At 40.0% G+C, this 19,735-nt stretch overlaps 2 protein-coding genes across 17 annotated transcripts in view; one reads left to right on the top strand and one right to left on the bottom strand.

The window, feature by feature from the left end:
• maptb (microtubule-associated protein tau b) overlaps positions 1 to 16,592 on the top strand; it is a 40,303-nt gene extending 23,711 nt beyond the window's left edge. For 6 of the 13 annotated variants that reach the window (XM_066675255.1, XM_066675246.1, XM_066675254.1 and 3 more), the window contains 11 exons: positions 1,611 to 1,633; positions 2,374 to 2,559; positions 2,784 to 2,847; positions 3,323 to 3,373; positions 4,302 to 4,552; positions 4,789 to 4,881; positions 7,832 to 7,913; positions 8,557 to 8,663; positions 10,019 to 10,111; positions 11,841 to 12,045; positions 12,538 to 16,592. In XM_066675255.1, coding sequence (XP_066531352.1) covers positions 1,611 to 1,633; positions 2,374 to 2,559; positions 2,784 to 2,847; positions 3,323 to 3,373; positions 4,302 to 4,552; positions 4,789 to 4,881; positions 7,832 to 7,913; positions 8,557 to 8,663; positions 10,019 to 10,111; positions 11,841 to 12,045; positions 12,538 to 12,548 — 1,166 coding nt within the window. In that variant the 3' untranslated portion in view covers positions 12,549 to 16,592. Of the gene's footprint in view, positions 1 to 1,610; positions 1,634 to 2,373; positions 2,560 to 2,783; positions 2,848 to 3,322; positions 3,374 to 4,301; positions 4,553 to 4,788; positions 4,882 to 7,831; positions 7,914 to 8,556; positions 8,664 to 10,018; positions 10,112 to 11,840 lie in introns of all 13 variants that reach the window. The other 7 variants (XM_066675256.1, XM_066675248.1, XM_066675250.1 and 4 more) reach the window with 7 other exon arrangements.
• A 268-nt stretch (positions 16,593 to 16,860) lies between these two features.
• kansl1b (KAT8 regulatory NSL complex subunit 1b) overlaps positions 16,861 to 19,735 on the bottom strand; it is a 67,442-nt gene continuing 64,567 nt past the window's right edge. For 3 of the 4 annotated variants that reach the window (XM_066673871.1, XM_066673872.1, XM_066673873.1), the window contains one exon: positions 16,861 to 19,478. In XM_066673871.1, coding sequence (XP_066529968.1) covers positions 19,242 to 19,478 — 237 coding nt within the window. In that variant the 3' untranslated portion in view covers positions 16,861 to 19,241. The remainder of the gene's footprint in view (positions 19,479 to 19,735) is intronic. The other variant, XM_066673874.1, reaches the window with a different exon arrangement.

The following is a 19,735-nucleotide window of genomic DNA, read 5'->3' as shown; positions in this document are numbered from 1 at the left end:
GAACAGCTAAGCTAAGCAGCACCCTTTCTGAAAAGCGTACACCGCAAGTCAAAATGTGTTCGGTTGAAGAAACGGACTGCTTGTAGCCACCAAATCTCTCACTTTCTCTTTCTCTCTTGCTCTCTTATATGACCCTTTGTGATCTGTCTGTCACCCCCCCCCTTTCCTACCTCCCTCTCTTTGTTTGTGGTCAGTGTTTTCCACTTCCTTGTCTGTGACTAACTCTGAGCATTATTTGTTTTACTGGCACTGTTTTTACCGACATCTCCTTTTTGCATGCCACCTGTGCATGTTTGTTGATTGTGGTGCATCACTCACAAACTTTTTTGTTTTGTGTGGGTGACATCACTACCCACACTATTTTCTTTACAATGTATGAACACACAAAAGATAAAACTCACATCGTAGCACACCTCAAGGTATGCATTTGCTGAAAGGTGCTCAGGTATTATTTATTATTTTAGATCTAGGTTTTAGATCAGATTTAGACATCTCTAATGTCTGCTAAACATAAGCAGACTCTGGTAGGAATTCTATAAGGTTGCTTTGCAAAAACATCAAATATTAATTTGATTTAATTCGATTTGATTTGAAGAGGCATGCGGGCTAAGATTCTTCTAAAATTCTGCAGAATTCAGTCATTGAGATGTAAACAAAGTCATTTGAAGTGAAAGTTCATTGTAGAGAAACGTAAGCCACACTGAAACAGAGTCGTGTTCTGCACCCTTGCATGAGTTTACTGGGAACCTCTTCATCAATATTACAGGGGCACATCATTTATTAGAACGAATTTCTTCCTTACTGAGATGTTTATATCCATTAAACAAGTTATTGCCTAATTCGGGTTTTCTGCTGTTAGTATATTATTAGGTGCATGGAAACATGATAATGTCACCTGTCGTATTAATTTCACCAAATGACAATATTCAAGCACTGAACATTTTGGGATCTGGATCCTATCAGCAGCACCATGAACATTTCTGACTCCTCAAACTACACTGAATGTCTCTGTATACATCTCATTCATTCATTTATGCAGAAATTTGAAAATTGGCTCATGTATCCAAGCGGATCACATGTCCTCAGGGAGTACGTTCAGTCAATATTACTATTAAGTCCTCTTAACCTAGACCCCATTAAAGGTCCATAGAGCTGTGACTGAAATGTTAAATATGCACACCGAGGGACATTTGTGGTTGATATTAAACTAATAGGGCCATTTTGAAGCTGTGGACACGTTTGCAGATTTCCCACTGTAGATATTTCACTCCAGTGTATCAGTAAGCCTCTAAGTAAACTCACTGCAGCCGTAAAGGCCTGACCATAGTTGTTCAAAGGTCAGAGATGGACAAAGGAGGTCATGTGTTCAGATTAATGTCTTTATAAGTCTACTGATCAAAGCATCAAATTGCAAAGAATGTGGAGCTGGGTTTGCAGTCAGGATTTTAAATACATTACATATTATATTAATCCCCACATAGCAGTGCACATAATAGTTAATGTTGCAAAGCTCTTGCAGTTTTGCATCTGACAAATACGAACATGCGCATAGCATTGTTAGTTTTAACAGGATTTCTCTGCACTTACCACCTGTTTCTTTTTGTAAACAGCTGGAGCAGGAGCAGCAGCTAAGGTATGATGGTGTTTACTTGTACGTTTTGTGTTTCAATGTGTCTTATCTGATCTAGATTCGACCATAGATCTGATCTAGTCATATTGCAGCTTGGTATTTTGTGAAAAACATCTGATCTAGTCATATTGCAGCTTGGTATTTTGTGAAAAACATCTGATCTAGTCATATTGCAGCTTGGTATTTTGTGAAAAACATCTGATCTACAATATTAAATTTCTATGTTTGAAAAACATATACTTTAGTGCAGTAATGCTTCATAGTTCTGTGAAAGCAGATTGGACCTGACACATGAATTTATTAAAAATGTATGTATTTTTGTTATCTTTGAATATATTTATTTTAGTTTAACGTTAGATTTCTCTTTAGAATTTTATCTTGGCATAACCAATAATGCAGTTTTATGTCATCCCTATGGTAGTTGACCCAGGGTTACAGTCATACCACAATTATGGCTCATTAATGTTAAATCTCTAACAGAAAAATAATACAATTAAACAGTGAGGATGAGAGGATAGTTTTTTTTCTTTTTATGTTGTTGTTCCATTGTCAGTCTGTTGTGTTTTTTTCATTACATAAATGATGACAAATTAGTTCTTGTTTGGATTTTATTCCATTTTATGTTAACTACATGGAAGTATCATAACATTTTGAGATTTTCCACTTTGTGTTTGTTAATCATTGTCTGTTTAATATCATTTTCTTATTTCTTTTGTGTTCTCTCATCCTCAATAACACAAAAGACACTCCCCACGTCTACACCAGATAAAGCTAGGCTAACATCGAGCACTAAACGCGGGTCATCAATCCCAGTTTCCCCTATCAAACACACCACAGCCTCCCTTCCTACCCCAGTGTGTGCTGCTGGCAGAGCTGGTTCTGTAAATTCTAAAATACACCCTGTAGGAACCAAGGAGTCCAGAACCACAGTGAGTATGCAGATGAACCCTGTGACCTTGACCTTCCTGTCCACCTCTTTTTAAAGTGTCGCCTGGTCTTTTTGTGTCCGGCAATTTAAATAGTAAACCAATGTAGAAGCGGTTGTATTGCAATCATCTCACAACTACCAACTAGAGAAGGAACTAGCAACTAACAGAGTAATGGCAGTTCTGCCACTTGCCCATATTTACTGTTATTTCTTTTCCATGTGTAGGCTGGTGATGCTAAGACAAAGACTGCCGGAGCTAAACCTCACGGAGTGGGCACCAAAATTCCTGGTAAGACACATTCCCCTTCTCCAAGTCCTCTTAAAGTTCACCTATAATACTTGGACTCTGCTCAATGTAATATTGGGTTTCGCACTGCGTGGATGAAACACAGTTGAAAGAAAGATTTCTTCAGCCTAATGACTGTTTTCAGCTGTATTTACACTTTCACATGCGGTTTCATGCTTGTGTAGCAGTATTATTCTATTATTAAAAAGAATAAATGGAAGTGCCTCGCACTCTGGCTGTTGCTTGCCAAGTTTGTTGTGAGTAGAATGCTCCTCACTGCATGTGTAGACTTTTATCACTGTAAAACCTACGTAGATCTACTTCATGTTGAAGGCTTGATCAAGTTCCAAAAACGTAGAAGTTCTCACACAAACACCGGCCTGGTAAAGAAATCTAGTAGCAATTTGCACTAAAGCTTCTATTCAGGTGACTATGACAAAAGTGTGTGATGTTTACTGCTTTGGTTTCTGTAATGCAGCTGCTTCAAGGGTGGAGCAGCGGAAAACCGGAGCAGGTCCAATTGAGAGAGGTAAAAAACCTCTTTCGTGTGGGTCTAACCAAAAGAGAAAGAGTGCTGTCACTCAATAACATGACACTGTTAACCAATATCATGCCCCCAGGGAGTAGCCATTTGACATTTAATTAAATATTGTCAGGTAATTATTTTCATAAAAGTGAATGAAATGTACTATGTGAATCGAACTGAATAATTAAGATAAAATAACTTGAGATTTATAGCTTAAAAGCTCAGTAAGTCCAGCATTTCTTTTCTAATAAATCATTAAGCACCCCCTTGCCTTAATGATTCAAATCCTGTCAGGTAAAGATAACACCACTTATATGTGATTCCCTAAGAATCCTCAGTTTCTGTCCATATTAGCCAACGCTTCCACAAGGTGTGTTTCATATCTACACAGAACACAGCCCTGAAACTTTCCAGGATGAATATGTGTGATTATATGTGTCTGGTCCAATGGACAGCATGGAACACTGGGACAGTTTTTCTGACCAGTGTGGGCGGAAAATTCTGACATCATTCCTAATTCAGTAATACTTGGAAACAGCAGGTGAAATCCTAAAGTAGAACATGTGCACTCTAGCTCAAATATACACCCACTGAGTGGAAGTGAGGGCTAAAATGTTGGTTAAAATCCTTTCCTGAGAAGTGTTGTTGAATTTCAGGCAAGTGGATGCATGAAAATGATGCCTTGAAGCAAAATGCCATATTGCATTATGTGCTAGCTGAACAGAACTTCTGATTACCATCTTGTGATGCTCAGACAATGTATTTTATTTCCATTTTTTATAATTTAGTATTGGAAAAAAAATTATCCATGGAACATATTTTATCCAGTGTGTGTATTATGCAAACAGTTTAAAGTGGTAAGTAAATACATTAGAACTATATACTATTTTACATCTATGTTTAGCATGTTGTATTTTCTGGCTTATTACAGCTGAGTCACCAAAGACTCCGGATCGCAGTGGCTGCAGCAGCCCTGCCACGCCCAAGTCTCCAGCCAGCCGTGCAAGCACCCCTGGGCAAACAGTCAAGAAGGTGGCGGTGGTGCGTACCCCACCAAAATCCCCCGGCTCCCTCAGGTCCCGTGCACCAATCGCACCGGTCGCTCCGATGCCAGACCTGAAGAACATCAAGTCCAAGATTGGCTCCACCGAGAACATTAAACACCAGCCTGGGGGCGGGAAGGTAAATATTTAACAGAGGCAAACTTTTTAAGGTTGTTTTTGACCAAAATAAGGCTTTTCTGGAAAAGAGTGGCAGAGGAAATGGCAAGGAACAGAATGTGCTCTGTGTTAATTGTTTTTTAGCTGGTACGAAATTTTTACCAGTTTTTAAAGGACCATCCCAGACCAAGCAATCTTGGTTATCACTGGCTGGAGCCTTGAATTAGGCATTTGTCATTGTTTACGCTTACTTCCTAGGTGCATATCCTCGACAAGAAGATGGATCTGACAAGCGTGCAGGCAAGGTGTGGCTCCAAAGCTAACCTCAAGCACACTCCTGGAGGTGGCAATGTGAGTAAACCTAGCTCCAGTACGCACTCCAAAGTCCACCTCAAACCCTGCACCCCCTTCAAGGAGCAGCAGCTCCTCTAGACGTGGGCTTAATGCTCTCTTGCCTTTCCTCTGCCTCTCTAGGTGACTATTCTTAATAAGAAGCTGGAATTTACTAATGTGCAATCTAGGTGCGGCTCCAGAGACAATATCAGGCATGTCCCTGGAGGTGGGAATGTGAGTACGGCAAAATAAAGCAGAGTAGCAAGGCTCAGCATTGACCAGAGCCTTGTGGGCTAACCTGTCGGTCTGACATGAGTGTCTCTAGCTTTGTGTTTCTCATTCTGCTTGTCTGAGGCAGCTGTCTTCAGAGAAATTCACTTTGTCCCATAAAGCCTTCTACAGTTTTCTAAGTAGATAATAACATGCAACCATCAGACATTACAAATTTTGCCCATCTTCTCCCTTGTCGGCTTTGATTGACACAAATGAGTAAAAGATGCAAAGTGTGCTGACAGCTAATAAAAAAATACAGCCAGCAGACAGATTATTGAATCTGGCGTCTAAGCACTGTCACATTACATTGTGATAAACCCACATGCCATATTTAAATTTTTTTCTGCATCCTGTCAGATCAGAGGAGTTCTCCAAGGATGCTTCCATGTGACATTATGGCTTTATAAAGTTTTTTAAAAAGAACAAGCGAAAGAACCTGACAAAATAACAACTCAAATGTATTCACACAGAGGTTTCGCCTAAAGCTCTGGCCACAGCTGTCACTTCAATTCAGATAAAACATCCAAAGGTTTTGGAGCTCTCCAAGACAGTAATTCTTGAAGTGACTGTCTCCTGACACAGGCACCTCCTATTGATGTGACTGACACGAATACAGCACTATCTAACCTGACATCAGAGAAGTGTAGGGAAGCATTTTAAGATCTTCCAAGCCATGGATGATAGCACTGGTTGGAGTTCAGTTCAGTATGAATCTTCAAAATGATGAGGGAAATTAACACACTTTTTGTATTTTTTTTTTTTGTTTTGACACAGCTGTGTCATACTGTTGTAGGTATATAACAATATAGGTTGTGTAATTTATTATAGGTGTGTGGCATCTACTCATAGTTAAGCTGATTGTAGTGCTAAAAATGTATTATAATGTAATATAATAATGAATAAATCTTTAATTAAAATCTTGAAGTTGAACCTGACTGGCCTGTGAATGCTATTGATAGTTTGATGGATGAATTCTGTACTATAATTAAAAAACAACCACGTAGTAACAAAAATGTTATGCCAATTGGATACAAAAGTATATCAAGTTAAAGTTTTGATCTGTTTTGAGACATTACTTTATATAAACATGCCCATCCAAAGACCAAAGCAATTACAGTGACGTCTTAGGAGGCTCCAAATCCAGAAATTCTGTTAATGCTGGAAAATATTTGTTCAGGTTCTCAGCATGCCTGCATGGGCATTGCGTTTGCAGGAGGCAAAACATCATTTGTGATGCTGTTGCCAGGACTGAATTTAATTCAGTGTCTGAATACCCAGTGTTGAATCTTCATTCTGTACCTGAAAACCTGATCAGAGACCCTGGTACTCACTCATACCTGAATGCCTCCTGGACTATCCAGACTCGTCGTGCTACTGAGAGGTTTTAAAAAATGCATGAGAAAGCTGTTTAAGCTGGTTAGTTCAGAAGAGCGCTAAATGTTAATCCTTCCCTTTTGACTTGTTCCAAGTTTCCCAATGGATGATAGAGAAGGAATACTTCAGCCAAAAATGGTAATGTGGCTAACACTGAACGAAAGCCAGTAGTATGATCAGATTTTGACCATTAGCTAAGAAATGTTAGCTTCTGTAGTTTTGCACTGGAGCTAGTAATTGTGAATTATAAATGAGTTATTGAATGATTGAGTTACAAAGCAGTTCCATGAGGTGTTCTTTTTAATCCAAAAAATACAGAAATAGGCTCCAAGACAAGTTAAGCGAGTCTAATTGTGATTACTGTTTTTAACCACCTGCTGCTCAATTATTCATTGTAAAATTCACTAGCATTTTTGCATGAAGCATTCCTTGATTGTGTTTGGAGACCTTGTCCTGTCACACTGATGTAGGACTGGTTTTGCTTTGTCTGCTATGAATTTAATGCCGAAAGCAGCTCATAGCTCTTTATGTTAGGCGCACAGGTCAATCAACAAAATGTGTTTTTATTTTGGCTGGTCTTTGTTGCAATTTTATGATGTAAAGCATTTGAGGCAGGTAAGTGTGTTTGTGCTGTATTTGACTTCACTACATTTAGTACTAAAATTTTGATGTGAAATTATCCATTGTACTACTTCCTTTCATTTGCGTAATGCTTTCATGTAGTCCAGTTATGCTTCAAAGAATTCAGAATTGAAACTGACCATAATTTCTGCCCACTCTCTGTGAAAGCCAGGTGGTTAGCCTTGTGATAACGAAAGCAAAGCCTACCAATTCCATCAGTCCTTAACCTGTTATTTCTCTCCTATAGCAACCTACTGCATGAGCATTTCTGTCTTTATGGAGTCTTGATTGGTTTAGATGGTTATGAGGTAGAAAATCATGCATGGCTCAGTAAGGAACACATTTTACGAATGTGTACTTTTTCAGTGTTGTTTTTTGTATGTGAAATATAATCAGTCAGTCATTGTTAATATTAATTTTATTATCTATTAGCCATCAACGCTGTCATCAGTTATTAATATGTTAATATCTAAAGAATAATTTAATGTTCATTTGGGAAATTTGTTGAAATGTATGCTGGCTTAGATATGAGGTCCGTGTCCAATTGATTCCTTATTTTCTCTCCCTTTGAAGTTTGAAATGATCCCATTTCTCTGTTAGAGGGAATCACCTAGGGAATCACAAGTAAATTCCTCTTGTTTCATCAGTGCACACTGTGACTGGCTTTCACTGGTCTACTGTCTGATGTTTTTGTGTTCAGGTTCAAATTGTGCACAAAAAGATTGATCTGACTAACGTGCAGTCGAAGTGTGGCTCAAAGGACAACATCCGTCATAAACCAGGTAATGAAACCTGACACTAACATTTTGATGCTCCCTTTTATGTTCTTTCTGCTTGTAAAAAAAATATATAAATTGGTTATATTGTGTTTATCAGAACTTAATGAAATAAAGCTGAATATATGTATTTATTTACTACAATTTTAAGCTAGGAATAGGAATAGGCATTTACTTCCTCTGTCAGTCATAGTTGTTTTTCTGTCTATTGCTATTTTTTAAAATATATTTTCTAATGATTTAAAAAAATATAATAATATGCTTGTATTATTAATATTTTTTAAATGTGTGCAGACACTTGCTTAGAAACTTACAGTGAATCCATAAATAAAGGTAGTTCAGAGTCTATTTTATACAGACAGAAAACAGTCACACACAAAAAGCTCTTAATGCCGTTTACTATGACCAACATGAATATCCATGCAACACAAGTACTTTAGGACAGACGTTTGTGAGGAGCATATTGACAATGACACATTAGCCAAGAGATAAATGTATAATAGAAAGGATTTTTTTCTTTTCAATATTGCAGCCTTATATCTTTGTTCTTTCTTCTTCAATTTACTTTAGATTCTCTCTTACGTGAGTCTAAATGATCAGAAACTTCTGTAAGAGATTTATTTGAACTAATCATCAACTTTGACTCCAGGTGGAGGGAACATTGAGATCAAATCTGAGAAGTTGGAGTTCAAAGCTCAGTCGAAAATTGGATCTCTGGAAAATATTGGCCATACGCCTGGAGGTGGTCAGAAGAAGGTAATCTGCACCGTTTTTATACCTAAAGCAATGTTCACCAAATAAAAATCAAATATACACAATTTCTCCAGTAGCAAAAATAGTCCAATAAGAAGTGCAGATATTTAGTCTCTACAATTTGCTTCTTTGACACTGGAGCCCCAACACTTAGATGTTGGGTGAGACATTTTTTTAGCTACATTTTCAGGAAGCTCCAGTGTAAAACCAAAGAAGCAAAGTGTGCCCCAAGCATTTCTTATATTTAGATTAAGGGTGAATTTGTGTTGGATTGACAGTACTACAATATTTAGGATTAATTCAAATTATTTGGTATGTGGTGATCGTTTTGTGACTGGTGCATTTTCTCTTCCTTATAGTCTTCTCTACCTTCCTTCAGCACAGATGCTTTAAACCCTCTCTCTTTTCATGTCTGGGTATCAATACTGTGCAGGGTTATTTTGATGAAACAGTAGCCCACATAGAAAATGATACAAACTATAACACAGCAGAAATAAGTTGTAGATTAGTTATAGTAGCTGGCCTGCTGGAGGACTTGACTGAAACAGGATCAACAACCTTTTTTGTAGTTAGTAATTCTATCCAGACTGACCACAGTTATGTTTAATTAAAAATACCTAGTCTTCAGTGATAAACTGAGTAGTGGTGGGCAGTATGCAAAATATATCATCACAGTTGTAATACATGATTTATGGGAAATGCAGGACAAGGCTTTACCTCCAGTTATTAAATCAGGAAACTACACTAGGGTTCAGACTTATATAATCTATCTCAGGAACGACTTATTTCATACAGATTTTGTGAATTGGAAGGGTTTATGTCATATTTTACTTTGCAGTTACATTTTTGAGTTCTGGTCTGTGACTATTCACCGACTGTTTTGGACTTAATTCAGCCAAAGACAAAACCTGATTGGAAACTGAAGAGGCTGTGTTTCTTCTGGCCTCTGAGCTGAAACTGCTCACTAAGTGGAGGCCCCTGATGGATATGGACTGTGGTTGGGCTGTGGGTGGGGTTAAGGTGCATGCATCGAGTGAGAAGTGTTGCTACTGGTGGGACAGAAGCGATTGCTGCCTGGCGTCTTGCTCTCCTTCCTCTTCTCTGTCAGAAACACATTTTCTCAAACCCTGTTTTTCATGACTTCCTTCTCCTTACTCTGAGTTCCTTTTATTTTTTAAATTCCTGTTTTCATTTTTCATTCGGCTTTATAACTTTTATTTTCCATTCCCGACTTCAACATTTCATGTGTAACTTTTTAACCCATTACTCAATGACCTCCTGAGTTTGTTGTGTTCTGTTGAGCCCTGTCATTTTGTTTGTTCTGTTGAAATGTAACCCTTAATGGCGTCTACCTGTAGAGTGAGAAGGGGAAGGAAGCAAAGCTGGGGGCTCCTGGGGCATCTGCCCACCCAAATGGGGACGCACCCTTGGACCTCCTCCAAGGTGGGGTGGTAAGGCTGAATAACTCTAATAAGTGCACTGTGCCCTCTGGCAGTCATGTGGAATCGCCATTAAAATACATCTTTTAAATGCTGATCTTATGATACTATATTATAAAATGTCTGCTGTTAAACCATTTTTAGATTTTAAATGTACAGTACTGTATAAAATCTATAAACTTCATTATAGACAGACAGCGCTCCCTGTCTCCTATTGTCTGTCCATTTATGAGTGCTATAAAATAACTGCAAATAATATTGATAGTGGTATCAGACAAACAGGATAACCTCAGACAAAATTAGGCAAAATCTGTCTCACTTAAGACACTGGCAAGTGTTGTGTGTGCCAGACATTTGGCCAAGATTTGTTTCACAACACAGCTGACATCTGTCCTGTAAAAGGTGGACCATTTATGCCACAAAAATTCAATGCTATCTGGGCAGGCTTAAATACTTCTGCCATGATTTTAAAGTGACAGTTCAGCAAGAAATTGTATTTACTCATTTTCCCCTTTTTACAAATGTAGGCGATCACCTATGACTTGATTGATGTTTTAAGTTTTATCAGCTTTGAACTCATGCTAATGTTGTTGAAAAGTGGATGCTATTATTTGGGGTTACACTATTAGCACCGTGTAAATTTAAAATCTGAATCATTTCTCTTGTTTTGTGCTTTTTACATTGAAACATTGAATGTCTATTTTATGCATAAACTCTGGAGTCATCTCTTCAGGTCTGATTCATATCTTGTTTAGAACTGATGCCGTTTGGAGCTAGGGTTGGACAATAATTCATTATCAATATATATCGCAATATAAAATGTTTCAATAACAATGATATGATATTTATACACATTTTCAATATTTCAATATATATTATTTACAGCACCTATCACTGACTGACTGTCATAACAGGTCACTGGCATCAGTTCACTGCACTTGATATTAAAGTTTAAAAATATTAATATTGAGGGCAGCACGGTGGTGCAGCAGGTAGTTGTCGCAGTCACACAGCTTCAAGGGCCTGGAGGTTGTGGGTTCGAATCCTGCTCCGGGTGACTGTCTGTGAGGAGTGTGGTGTGTTCTCCCTGTGACTGTGTGGGTTTCCCCCCGAGTGACTGTGAGGAGTTGGTGTGTTGTCCGCGTGGGTTTCCTCCGGGTGAATGTCTGTGAGGAGTGTGGTGTGTTCTCCCCGTGTCTGCGTGGGTTTCCTCCCACAGTCCAAAAACACATGTTGGTAGGTGGATTGGCGACTCAAATGTGTCCATAGGTGTGAGTGAATGTGTGTTGCCCTGTGAAGGACTGGCGCCCCCTCCAGGGTGTATTCCCACCTTGTGCCCAATGATTCCAGGTAGGCTCTGGACCCACCGCGACCCTGAACTGGATAAGCGCTTACAGATAATGAATGAATGAATGAAAATTAATATTGACAAAGCTAAGATGTATATGTTTGATGGTGACGTCATGTTGCTTTCAGTTCTTGGCAGTTTTTCTGTGGCTTTTTTATTGTTCATATCAATATCTGAATTATATGATATTGACCGAAATTAAGAAGCATATTGTGATATAAACTTTAGCCATATCGTCCAGCTCTATTTGGAGCAGATTGTATTATGATTTAGACTCTTGTGACTTGTCAGATTGACTACATTTGGAATAAGGGGGATATTGTAAATGTCTTTTTGTTAATAACACTTCATCACAACTTACCTTTCCTTATTCATTCAAATTGTTTTTCTCAGATTGAGAGCCACAAGCTGGGGTTCCGCGAGCAGGCGAAGGCCCGCACTGATCATGGCGCCGAGATTGTGGTCAAATCTCCCATCCTGTCTGCAGACGGCTCACCTCGCCTCAGCAAAGTGTCTTCCTCCGGCAGCATCAACATGTCGGAATCCCCACAACTCTCCACACTAGCCGACCAAGTGTCCGCCTCACTGGCCAAACAGGGTCTGTGATCGAGCCTGCAGTCCACTAAGCTAAAACCCTCACCCTCTTTGGCATTAAAGGAAGTAACAAGGCTTAAAAATATGCCCAAAAAAAAATTAGTAGTAGAAAATGAAAAAGTATTCCCCCCCCAGTCTTAAAAAAGAAAAAAAAAGATAGGCGCTTGCTGGATTTCCTAACTAAAGCTTGTCGCAGTGACTGACATGAATTTTGGCTCTCGACCACTAGGGGCATTTAGTTAAATAATTAATGATAATATTGGCTTGATATCTGATCAAATGAGCTGAAATGGTGCTGTAAAGATCCATACGATCGTTTACAGCCCTGGGGAGCCCATCTATAATGCTACAATATTAGGTACTTTTTATGTATGAATTGTTACTTAGGCCTACCTTTCCATCGCTGTCTCTGCTTTGTTGCCTTATTGTGAATGTTTCAGTTATTCTTTGGTTTCTAATGTTGTTATTTATTCCTTTCTCATTTGACATCAATCAGACGGGAACTGATGTTGCTTAATACAGAGAGAAGAGCGTAAAATACACCCCTGCCAAAGAAATCTGGGGTAAAACAAAGGAAAACCTTTCTGAAGATGATAAAAGGAGGCACCGAGTTGTGGAGCTGCACTTCACGCTGTCTTTAAAAGCATGATTCAGCTGCTGTGGCTCACACTGGATGAAAGCCAGCAGTTACCAGTCAGAACAAAGGAAATGATAATAATAAAAAAAAACATGCTACATTAAATCAGGCTAATTTGTGGCTACTAGCTTCCATTCATTGTTAGCAACTTCAGCATGTTGGGTTGAGCTGTTTGTTCAAGTAATTCATCAGTTTAATGGGAGCATAAGAGTTCCTGCATGTTGTCATAGTGTGAAGTATGTGAGGATGCCGTATCGCGATGTTTAATACGCCAGGTGCTTTGACAAATATTACATCAGATTTAGCATATCAACAATCCCATGCATTAACATAACAAAAGCCCTGACTTCAGTGTCCTGGCTCAGTGTGTGATCATGATTGACCAGTGGTTAACCACCCTGTTCGTGCAAGTTCTGACCAACAGCTGCTAGAGTCTTCAGAAGGCTGTGGTTGGCTGGTTCGGATGAATCTGAGTTAGATCATAATGAGCGCAAGTGGTAGCTAAAATGCACGAAAACACAGTGCTGTGCAAAGGTCAGAAACCACCGTTCATTCATCTTCATTTATGTTAATCAGAACAGCCAGTAAGTTATTCATTTCTCAGTAGAATGCTGACTTCAACAATGAAACATCACAACTTTCAGTATTCAGTGTCCATCTTTGTCCCTTTATACAGCTTCTATTCTGTTTGGGTGAGCTGTGCAGTTTCTTGAAGAAATCAGGGATATGTACATTCTCCCACAAGTCTATATTTTGCTATAGGAATTTGGTTGAAGGGCGGCACGGTGGCGCAGCAGGTAGTGTCGCAGTCACACAGCTCAAGGTACCTGGAGGTTGTGGGTTCGATTTCCACTCTGGGTGACTGTCTGTGAGGAGTTGGTGTGTTCTCCCTGTGTCTGCGTGGGTTTCCTCCGGGTCCTCTGGTTTCCTCCCACAGTCCAAAAACACACGTTGGTAGGTGGATTGGCGACTCAAAAGTGTCCATGTGTGTGTTGCTCTGTGAAGGACTGGCGCCCCCTCCAGGGTATATTCCCGCCTTGCGCCCAATGATTCCAGGTAGGCTCTGGACCCCCCGCGACCCTGAACTGGATAAGCGCTTACAGATAATGAATGAATTTGGTTGAACTATATAATCCCAAACATAAAAAATGATGTTGAGATCTGGACTTTGGGGGTGGTCAGGCCATTGTTCGGAGAACACCATCAGTTACCGTTTCTCGACAGATTTTCAGACCCATAGTTTTGACAGAAATGCAGGGTTTCCTTTGATCACCTGATTTGGAAACTCTTGCTTTTTATTAATTGGTTAATTCTGTCGCGTCTCCCTTCTTTATGCAGATGCTCTGTCAGATCTCATCTGCTCAGTCTCTCCTCAAATTGAACTCTCTTGAAAAATGAATAACAAGGCTGTTTTCGGCAGGAAATGAAATCACTGAATGGCGGCATCTAATCTTTGCACAGCACTGATCTCCACGAGCATGGCTGATGATCACAGTGGCTGACCACAAACGGTGCTGTTCAACTCCCTGCCTCCTGACACTTAGCTTCTCTTTGGATTCTCGGAATTCACTGTTCTGCCTCACGCCCCTCGAAAGATGTTTTGCTCCAAAGAATGTGTGAATGGACCGGTGCAGGGGCCCAGACCCAGATGAATTTATTTTGCAGACTTAAGATTCGACAGATTGGTAATTATTTCTAGTCACTCCACTAGACAAGGTGCATGCCTTGGAGCTAAACGACAGTCTGATGAAGGCCAGAACACTTTTAAAACACACTCAGCAGTTTGTGGTGTGAGTGGCAATTGTTAGTTTTTTAAAATAAAAGTGCCTCCCTTTGCTTCATTGACCTACATTTCCAACAAATGTAAATACTGATGTTTGGATGAGGCTTTTTTTTTTGGGGAAAGGAAGATGCAGCAGAAAAAACAAAACAAAACAAAACAGGAATGCCCTTTTTTGGCTAAAGCTGCTTTAAGCTGATGCATTCTAACACACAACACAACGCCAAACAGTCTCCAGTAAAGATACCTTCTCCAGATCCACAGACGCCTCAGCACTCGTTTCCTGGCACGCATTCAGCTTTACTAGATTTTACTAACGTCCACTCATCCGTCCTCTTCTCCCCACATCCACCTGTCCACATCCTTTCACAATTTAACTCGAGAGAGAGTATGACTTCAACATTAAGGGGTCCCTATATTAAAAAAAGTGTGTGTGGGGGGGTACAGATTAAAAACAAGATCTACACGCTTCACGCAAAAATCCAAGCTGCGCACTTCTTAACTAATCGTATTCTGTGGATGTGAGATGTAATTGACATGTAAGAAAAGAAAGCGTTTTTTTTTTATTTATTGTTTGTTTGTCAATATTTCCTGATATTTATTATGCCTTTTTTATATCTTCAAATGCACCTCAGCTTTTTTCCTTTTGATATTTAAAAAAATTGAAAAAATAATGCCGTGAATGGACATAGAACACATCGGGAGCTGCCTCTTTTTTTCTGATAGTTCTCTGTTTGAACTGCGACGTGATCCGTGTATTCCACAAAAACATCGTCATTTTACTACGACTGCTCAGTCTTCCAGAGATTGATAACATACACCGATCAGCCATAACAATGAAAATGTGCAATATGTAGTTCTATAGTTACACACAGTAGTCCATCTTTATTATCGTATCTGTTGCTGCATTTGTGTAAATCAGGGGTGCTCCTGGAGGGCCAGTATCCAGTAAAGTTTGGTGATTCCTCTGCTCACACACACACCTGATTCAACTCATCTGTTAATTGACAGGTTTAAGGGTTGTGTTTTAGCAGAGGAATCGCCAAACTTTGCTGGATACAGGCCCTCCAGCACTGGAGTTGTGCTCCCCTGGTGTAAATCATCATTCATTTCACCATGAATATTTAAGGTGGTGGACTATTGACGGTCCCGCTGTGACACTGAGGGGTTTTAAAAAGCTCCAGCAGCACTGCTGTGTCTGATCCACTCGTACCAGCACAACACACACTAACACTCCACCAACACCACCACGTCAGTGCCACCGGAGCGCTGAGAATGACCAATCACCTATAAACCACCTTTCAGGGTTCTGACCATTTAAAAACAGGGTGAAAGAGGTCTGAAAAGTATGCGGAGCCACAGATGGACTACTGTCTGTAACTGAAAAACTTAAAGTGCACTTGTAAGGTCAGTGGAGCTGATGAAATGCCAAATGGGTGTAGAAGCAGGGTGGTGATCTTAATGTTATGACTGTTGTTTGAATGTGTATGAGACTCTGGAGTTAGGCTCTTTTATTGAACCGGACCACAACGGCCAAAACAAAATGGAGGTTTAATAGACAACCTGAGAGAAAACAGGCCTCCAAGGTTAAAGGTGTGCACGGTTGAGCCTGTATTCACAGCTTCTCAGAACCAAGGTGGAGGTCTGGGTTCAGAGCTCGCTCTCAGTATGAATTTATTGACAGAAGCAGATCCCAGATCAGTACTCAACTTGGTTTTATGAATGATATTTTCTGAGCAGTAAAACTATGAACAGGGTAATGCTAATAAAGACTCTAATCCTGGATCAGTGCTATTAATGCCAAGTGCTAGGGTTAGGAGTCCTGGCCTCAAATCACTGTGGCCTGCAAAATTGAGACAGTGGAAAAACATGTGTACGCCAATGAGGATCAAAATTGTAAAAAGGGAAAAGATTAAAGTTCTATGGTAAAGAGACTGGAATTTCTCAGCAGGAAAGAGGCATCTCCTTCAGTTTTGTTTCAACAATCATTAACTACCGTTCTCTCACTGCAGTTCTACAGTACATTCTAGCTTGACAGTTGTGATTGTCCTCATTGTAGTTGTGCGTTTTATCAGTTGGTTTACACTCATACTTGTTGCTGTAAACGTGGATTTGGAAATAAAGTCGGTATTAAACAGCTGTTCAGTCTCCTGTCGTACTGTTTGATGTGTTCCAACTTTTTTTTTTTCATGAACTTCAACTAAATGGTTTAATGTTTAAAGGAACACTTGGAACCACTATGTATTATAATTATGCCTTGAAATACCGGGGTGGGCAGGAGAGAGTGGTTTCCTACCCTCCGTCACAGATTACATAGTACAGTTTCTGCAGTGCTGAGCCCAGAATAGCAACTAGAGAGACTCTACTCTCTGTTACAAGGCAGTGAAGTCCTTCAGGCAACACGTATGGTTCCAATTCCAATGTTTCTTAAAGCCACTGCTAAATAATTAAGTTTCCCTAGAAGATATTTTACACCAACCACTTTGAATAATCTTAAATTATTTAATAAATGTTGGGATTTTACACTATTCCTGTTAAAGTGTGGCATCTGGAAAGCTTCGCTAGAATAAAAAAGCAAGACAATACAGAAGGAAATACAATATAATTCACTTTTAATTTGAGAAGCACAAACGCTGCCTGTCTGTCAGATTAGCCAATTATCCATACACCTTTTTTATGTTCTTTTTTTATTTTCTTTTTTTTTGCCTCTGCATAAAGAAAGTGTTAAATATTTGTGTGTCTTCTCCCTATACAATCAGGACAGCTACAGCCTCAACATCAAACACAGTAAAGAATCAAACAATGTATTTACAAAATATACTCTTTTTTTTTTTGTACAAACTATTACATGCTAAAGGATATAACCAGACTCACCCCAACCCCCAGTCACCACATTGGAAATTCATAGTATGAAAATAACCCACACAATACAATATTGGCTTTCAAAAGCTAACCGAACTCCAACTGTACAGAGTCTGTTTAGTGGGCAACAGAACCCCGCGCACAGAGGAACACCATCGCCAATGACTTTTGAATTCTTTTCAGGGGAAGTTTCAGTAGAAAACCCTAGTTGATCGTCTATGTAGATATAGATTACACCTAGCTTAAGGTGGCGGCTGGATAATCAAACGTCGGAAAGAGTGTAGCATAATGCGGTGAAGACACTGACCTCCTTATATCTACTCTGATGGCTTTTGGTACATTCACAAACAAAGCAGTCAAAGATAAGTGTTAAAAAAGATTAACAAACAAGGCTAGGCCAGGTGAGGGAGCCAAACGACAAGAACAGCTTCAGTCAAAGATTATATTTAAAGGGGATTACTGTTAGGGGTTTGTCCACCTTGAAACAGCCAGTTATCTCAACAGACAGAGGCAGGGAATAGTGCTGCTCCGTGATAGCGAAGAAATAAAAGTGGGTGATTAATCAAACTCATTTGTTTTTAAATGGAGCTTTATCGCCTTGATATTTGAACTATTTTCATTAACATCAAGTGGAACCTGACATGGAACCAAAGTGCCATGATTCAAATCAACGATGCACGCCAGTGGAGTGGAATGACTGACGGAACAGTGCTAAGCATCATAGTGCAAACAGAGATGACGTTTTAACGCAGCCGGCGTCGAGCAACCTGCGGCCGTACTGTGAGTGAGTAGAGCTTCATTCCCCAAACATCGACAGGCACAAAGATTAAAAAAAAAACTCATACGAAGTGCTTGAACTTCTCTTTTGCAAATAAAGAGGTGGCAGTTATGGGGCAAAACAGCAGTGGGACGTTTACTTCTTTCCGTCACTGGGGGTTGTTCCACAAAGAAGAATAGGTTTCCAAGCTCAGTCGAACGTGTCCAATAGGTAAAAGAGCTGAAAGATATTGGGCTAACTCATAAATCCTGCTTTGTGCAACAGCCCCAAGGATGCATATGGATCAAACAGCTCAGAGTGCTGATCTGGGATCAGTTTTTGCATGACCTGATCAATGTAATTCCACAAAGTGCAGCTGAACCTAGACCAGCACTTTTGTAACTATTAGATGCATACGAGGCATGGTGTTTACTACCAGCCACACTGACAGAAACAGCACAGGTGGGCTCTGACACTCTAGAGAGGCTACTTAAAACTTTATAAGCATCCAAGTGTAATAAAAAAACCACAAAAACAAATCAGGGAGCTGATTAACAACAGCCTTAAGTCAAAGCAGGCCCCTTTAAAAAAAAATGCTGAGTTGTTATAATCCGATACAATGCAGGCAGAAATGGAGGTTGGGGAGGACAAACGTAAGTGCTAAACGAAACAAAAATAACAGATAAACAAATGGGAAAGGCATGACACTGTCAAATATTTGTGTGCGTGTTTCTTTTTATCTCTTTTCGGTTTTTTGTTGTTGTTTAATCACTCAGGGGGTGCTGTACCTAAGTAAAGACAATAGGGACCCTGGTGGTCGACCCATTGGTTTGATACAACCAGTAAAATCTTTTCAGTCCATTATAACGCTGGGCAAGTGCACGTCAGCAAATCGAGTCTCTGCTTTTGCTGCGCTTCGATCGCTCTTTCAACTTCTCTTTCCAGTGACCCAAAAGAAAAAGCAGAGAAAGGAATTAAAACAGGTCTCTACATTTCCATACAATTCACTAAAAACTGTGAAAGAATTAACTGATGTTTGAATATCAAACAACAGGAATTTACTCTATTTTGTTTAATATATGCGCATATATTTTGTTGGTGTCATGGTTTCTGAAAGCTGGTGGAAGTGAGGGGGTCTGAGTCTAAAGGGTTTGTGTCTGAGCTTCATCGGTGAGTGTGTTTGTGTGTGTTGGCTTTCTGCTTGCTGCTGTCTTCAGGGAGCGGCGACGGTGGCCCTGCATCGGACTCTGATTTGGAGGAGCCGGTCTTGCAGCCGGAGATTCTGCGGATGGTTCTGCAGGAGCGATCGGTGGGCGTGTTGCACTGGTCTTCGCTCTCCAGCGCCGGGTCGCTGTCCAGAGGGAAGGTCCGGCGCTCGAACGGCTGCACCGGCAGCGAAACCTGTATCATGAAAAACGTAGGAGGATAAATGAGAAACTAAGGTTTGCATTGCACCAAACAAGCAGCAACAAGCATCATCCTAGGCATCCGACCATTCATTGTTTCCTGACTTTGCATCTGTATCTTGGCACTGGAGCCTCAGGGCCAATGAAGCTTGGCCTCTCCAATGATGAGAGGCCAAGCTTCTCATTCTCGTTTGCAGTCACATGCCAAATTAAAGTGGGCCTAAAACTGAGCCCTGAGGAACTATTAAAACA

This window comes from Hoplias malabaricus, chromosome 6, assembly GCF_029633855.1.
Source record: "Hoplias malabaricus isolate fHopMal1 chromosome 6, fHopMal1.hap1, whole genome shotgun sequence".
In the NCBI taxonomy this organism is placed as follows: domain Eukaryota; kingdom Metazoa; phylum Chordata; class Actinopteri; order Characiformes; family Erythrinidae; genus Hoplias; species Hoplias malabaricus.
Note: the sequence above shows the minus strand (reverse complement) of the source record. Positions and strands in the feature narration are given on the sequence as shown.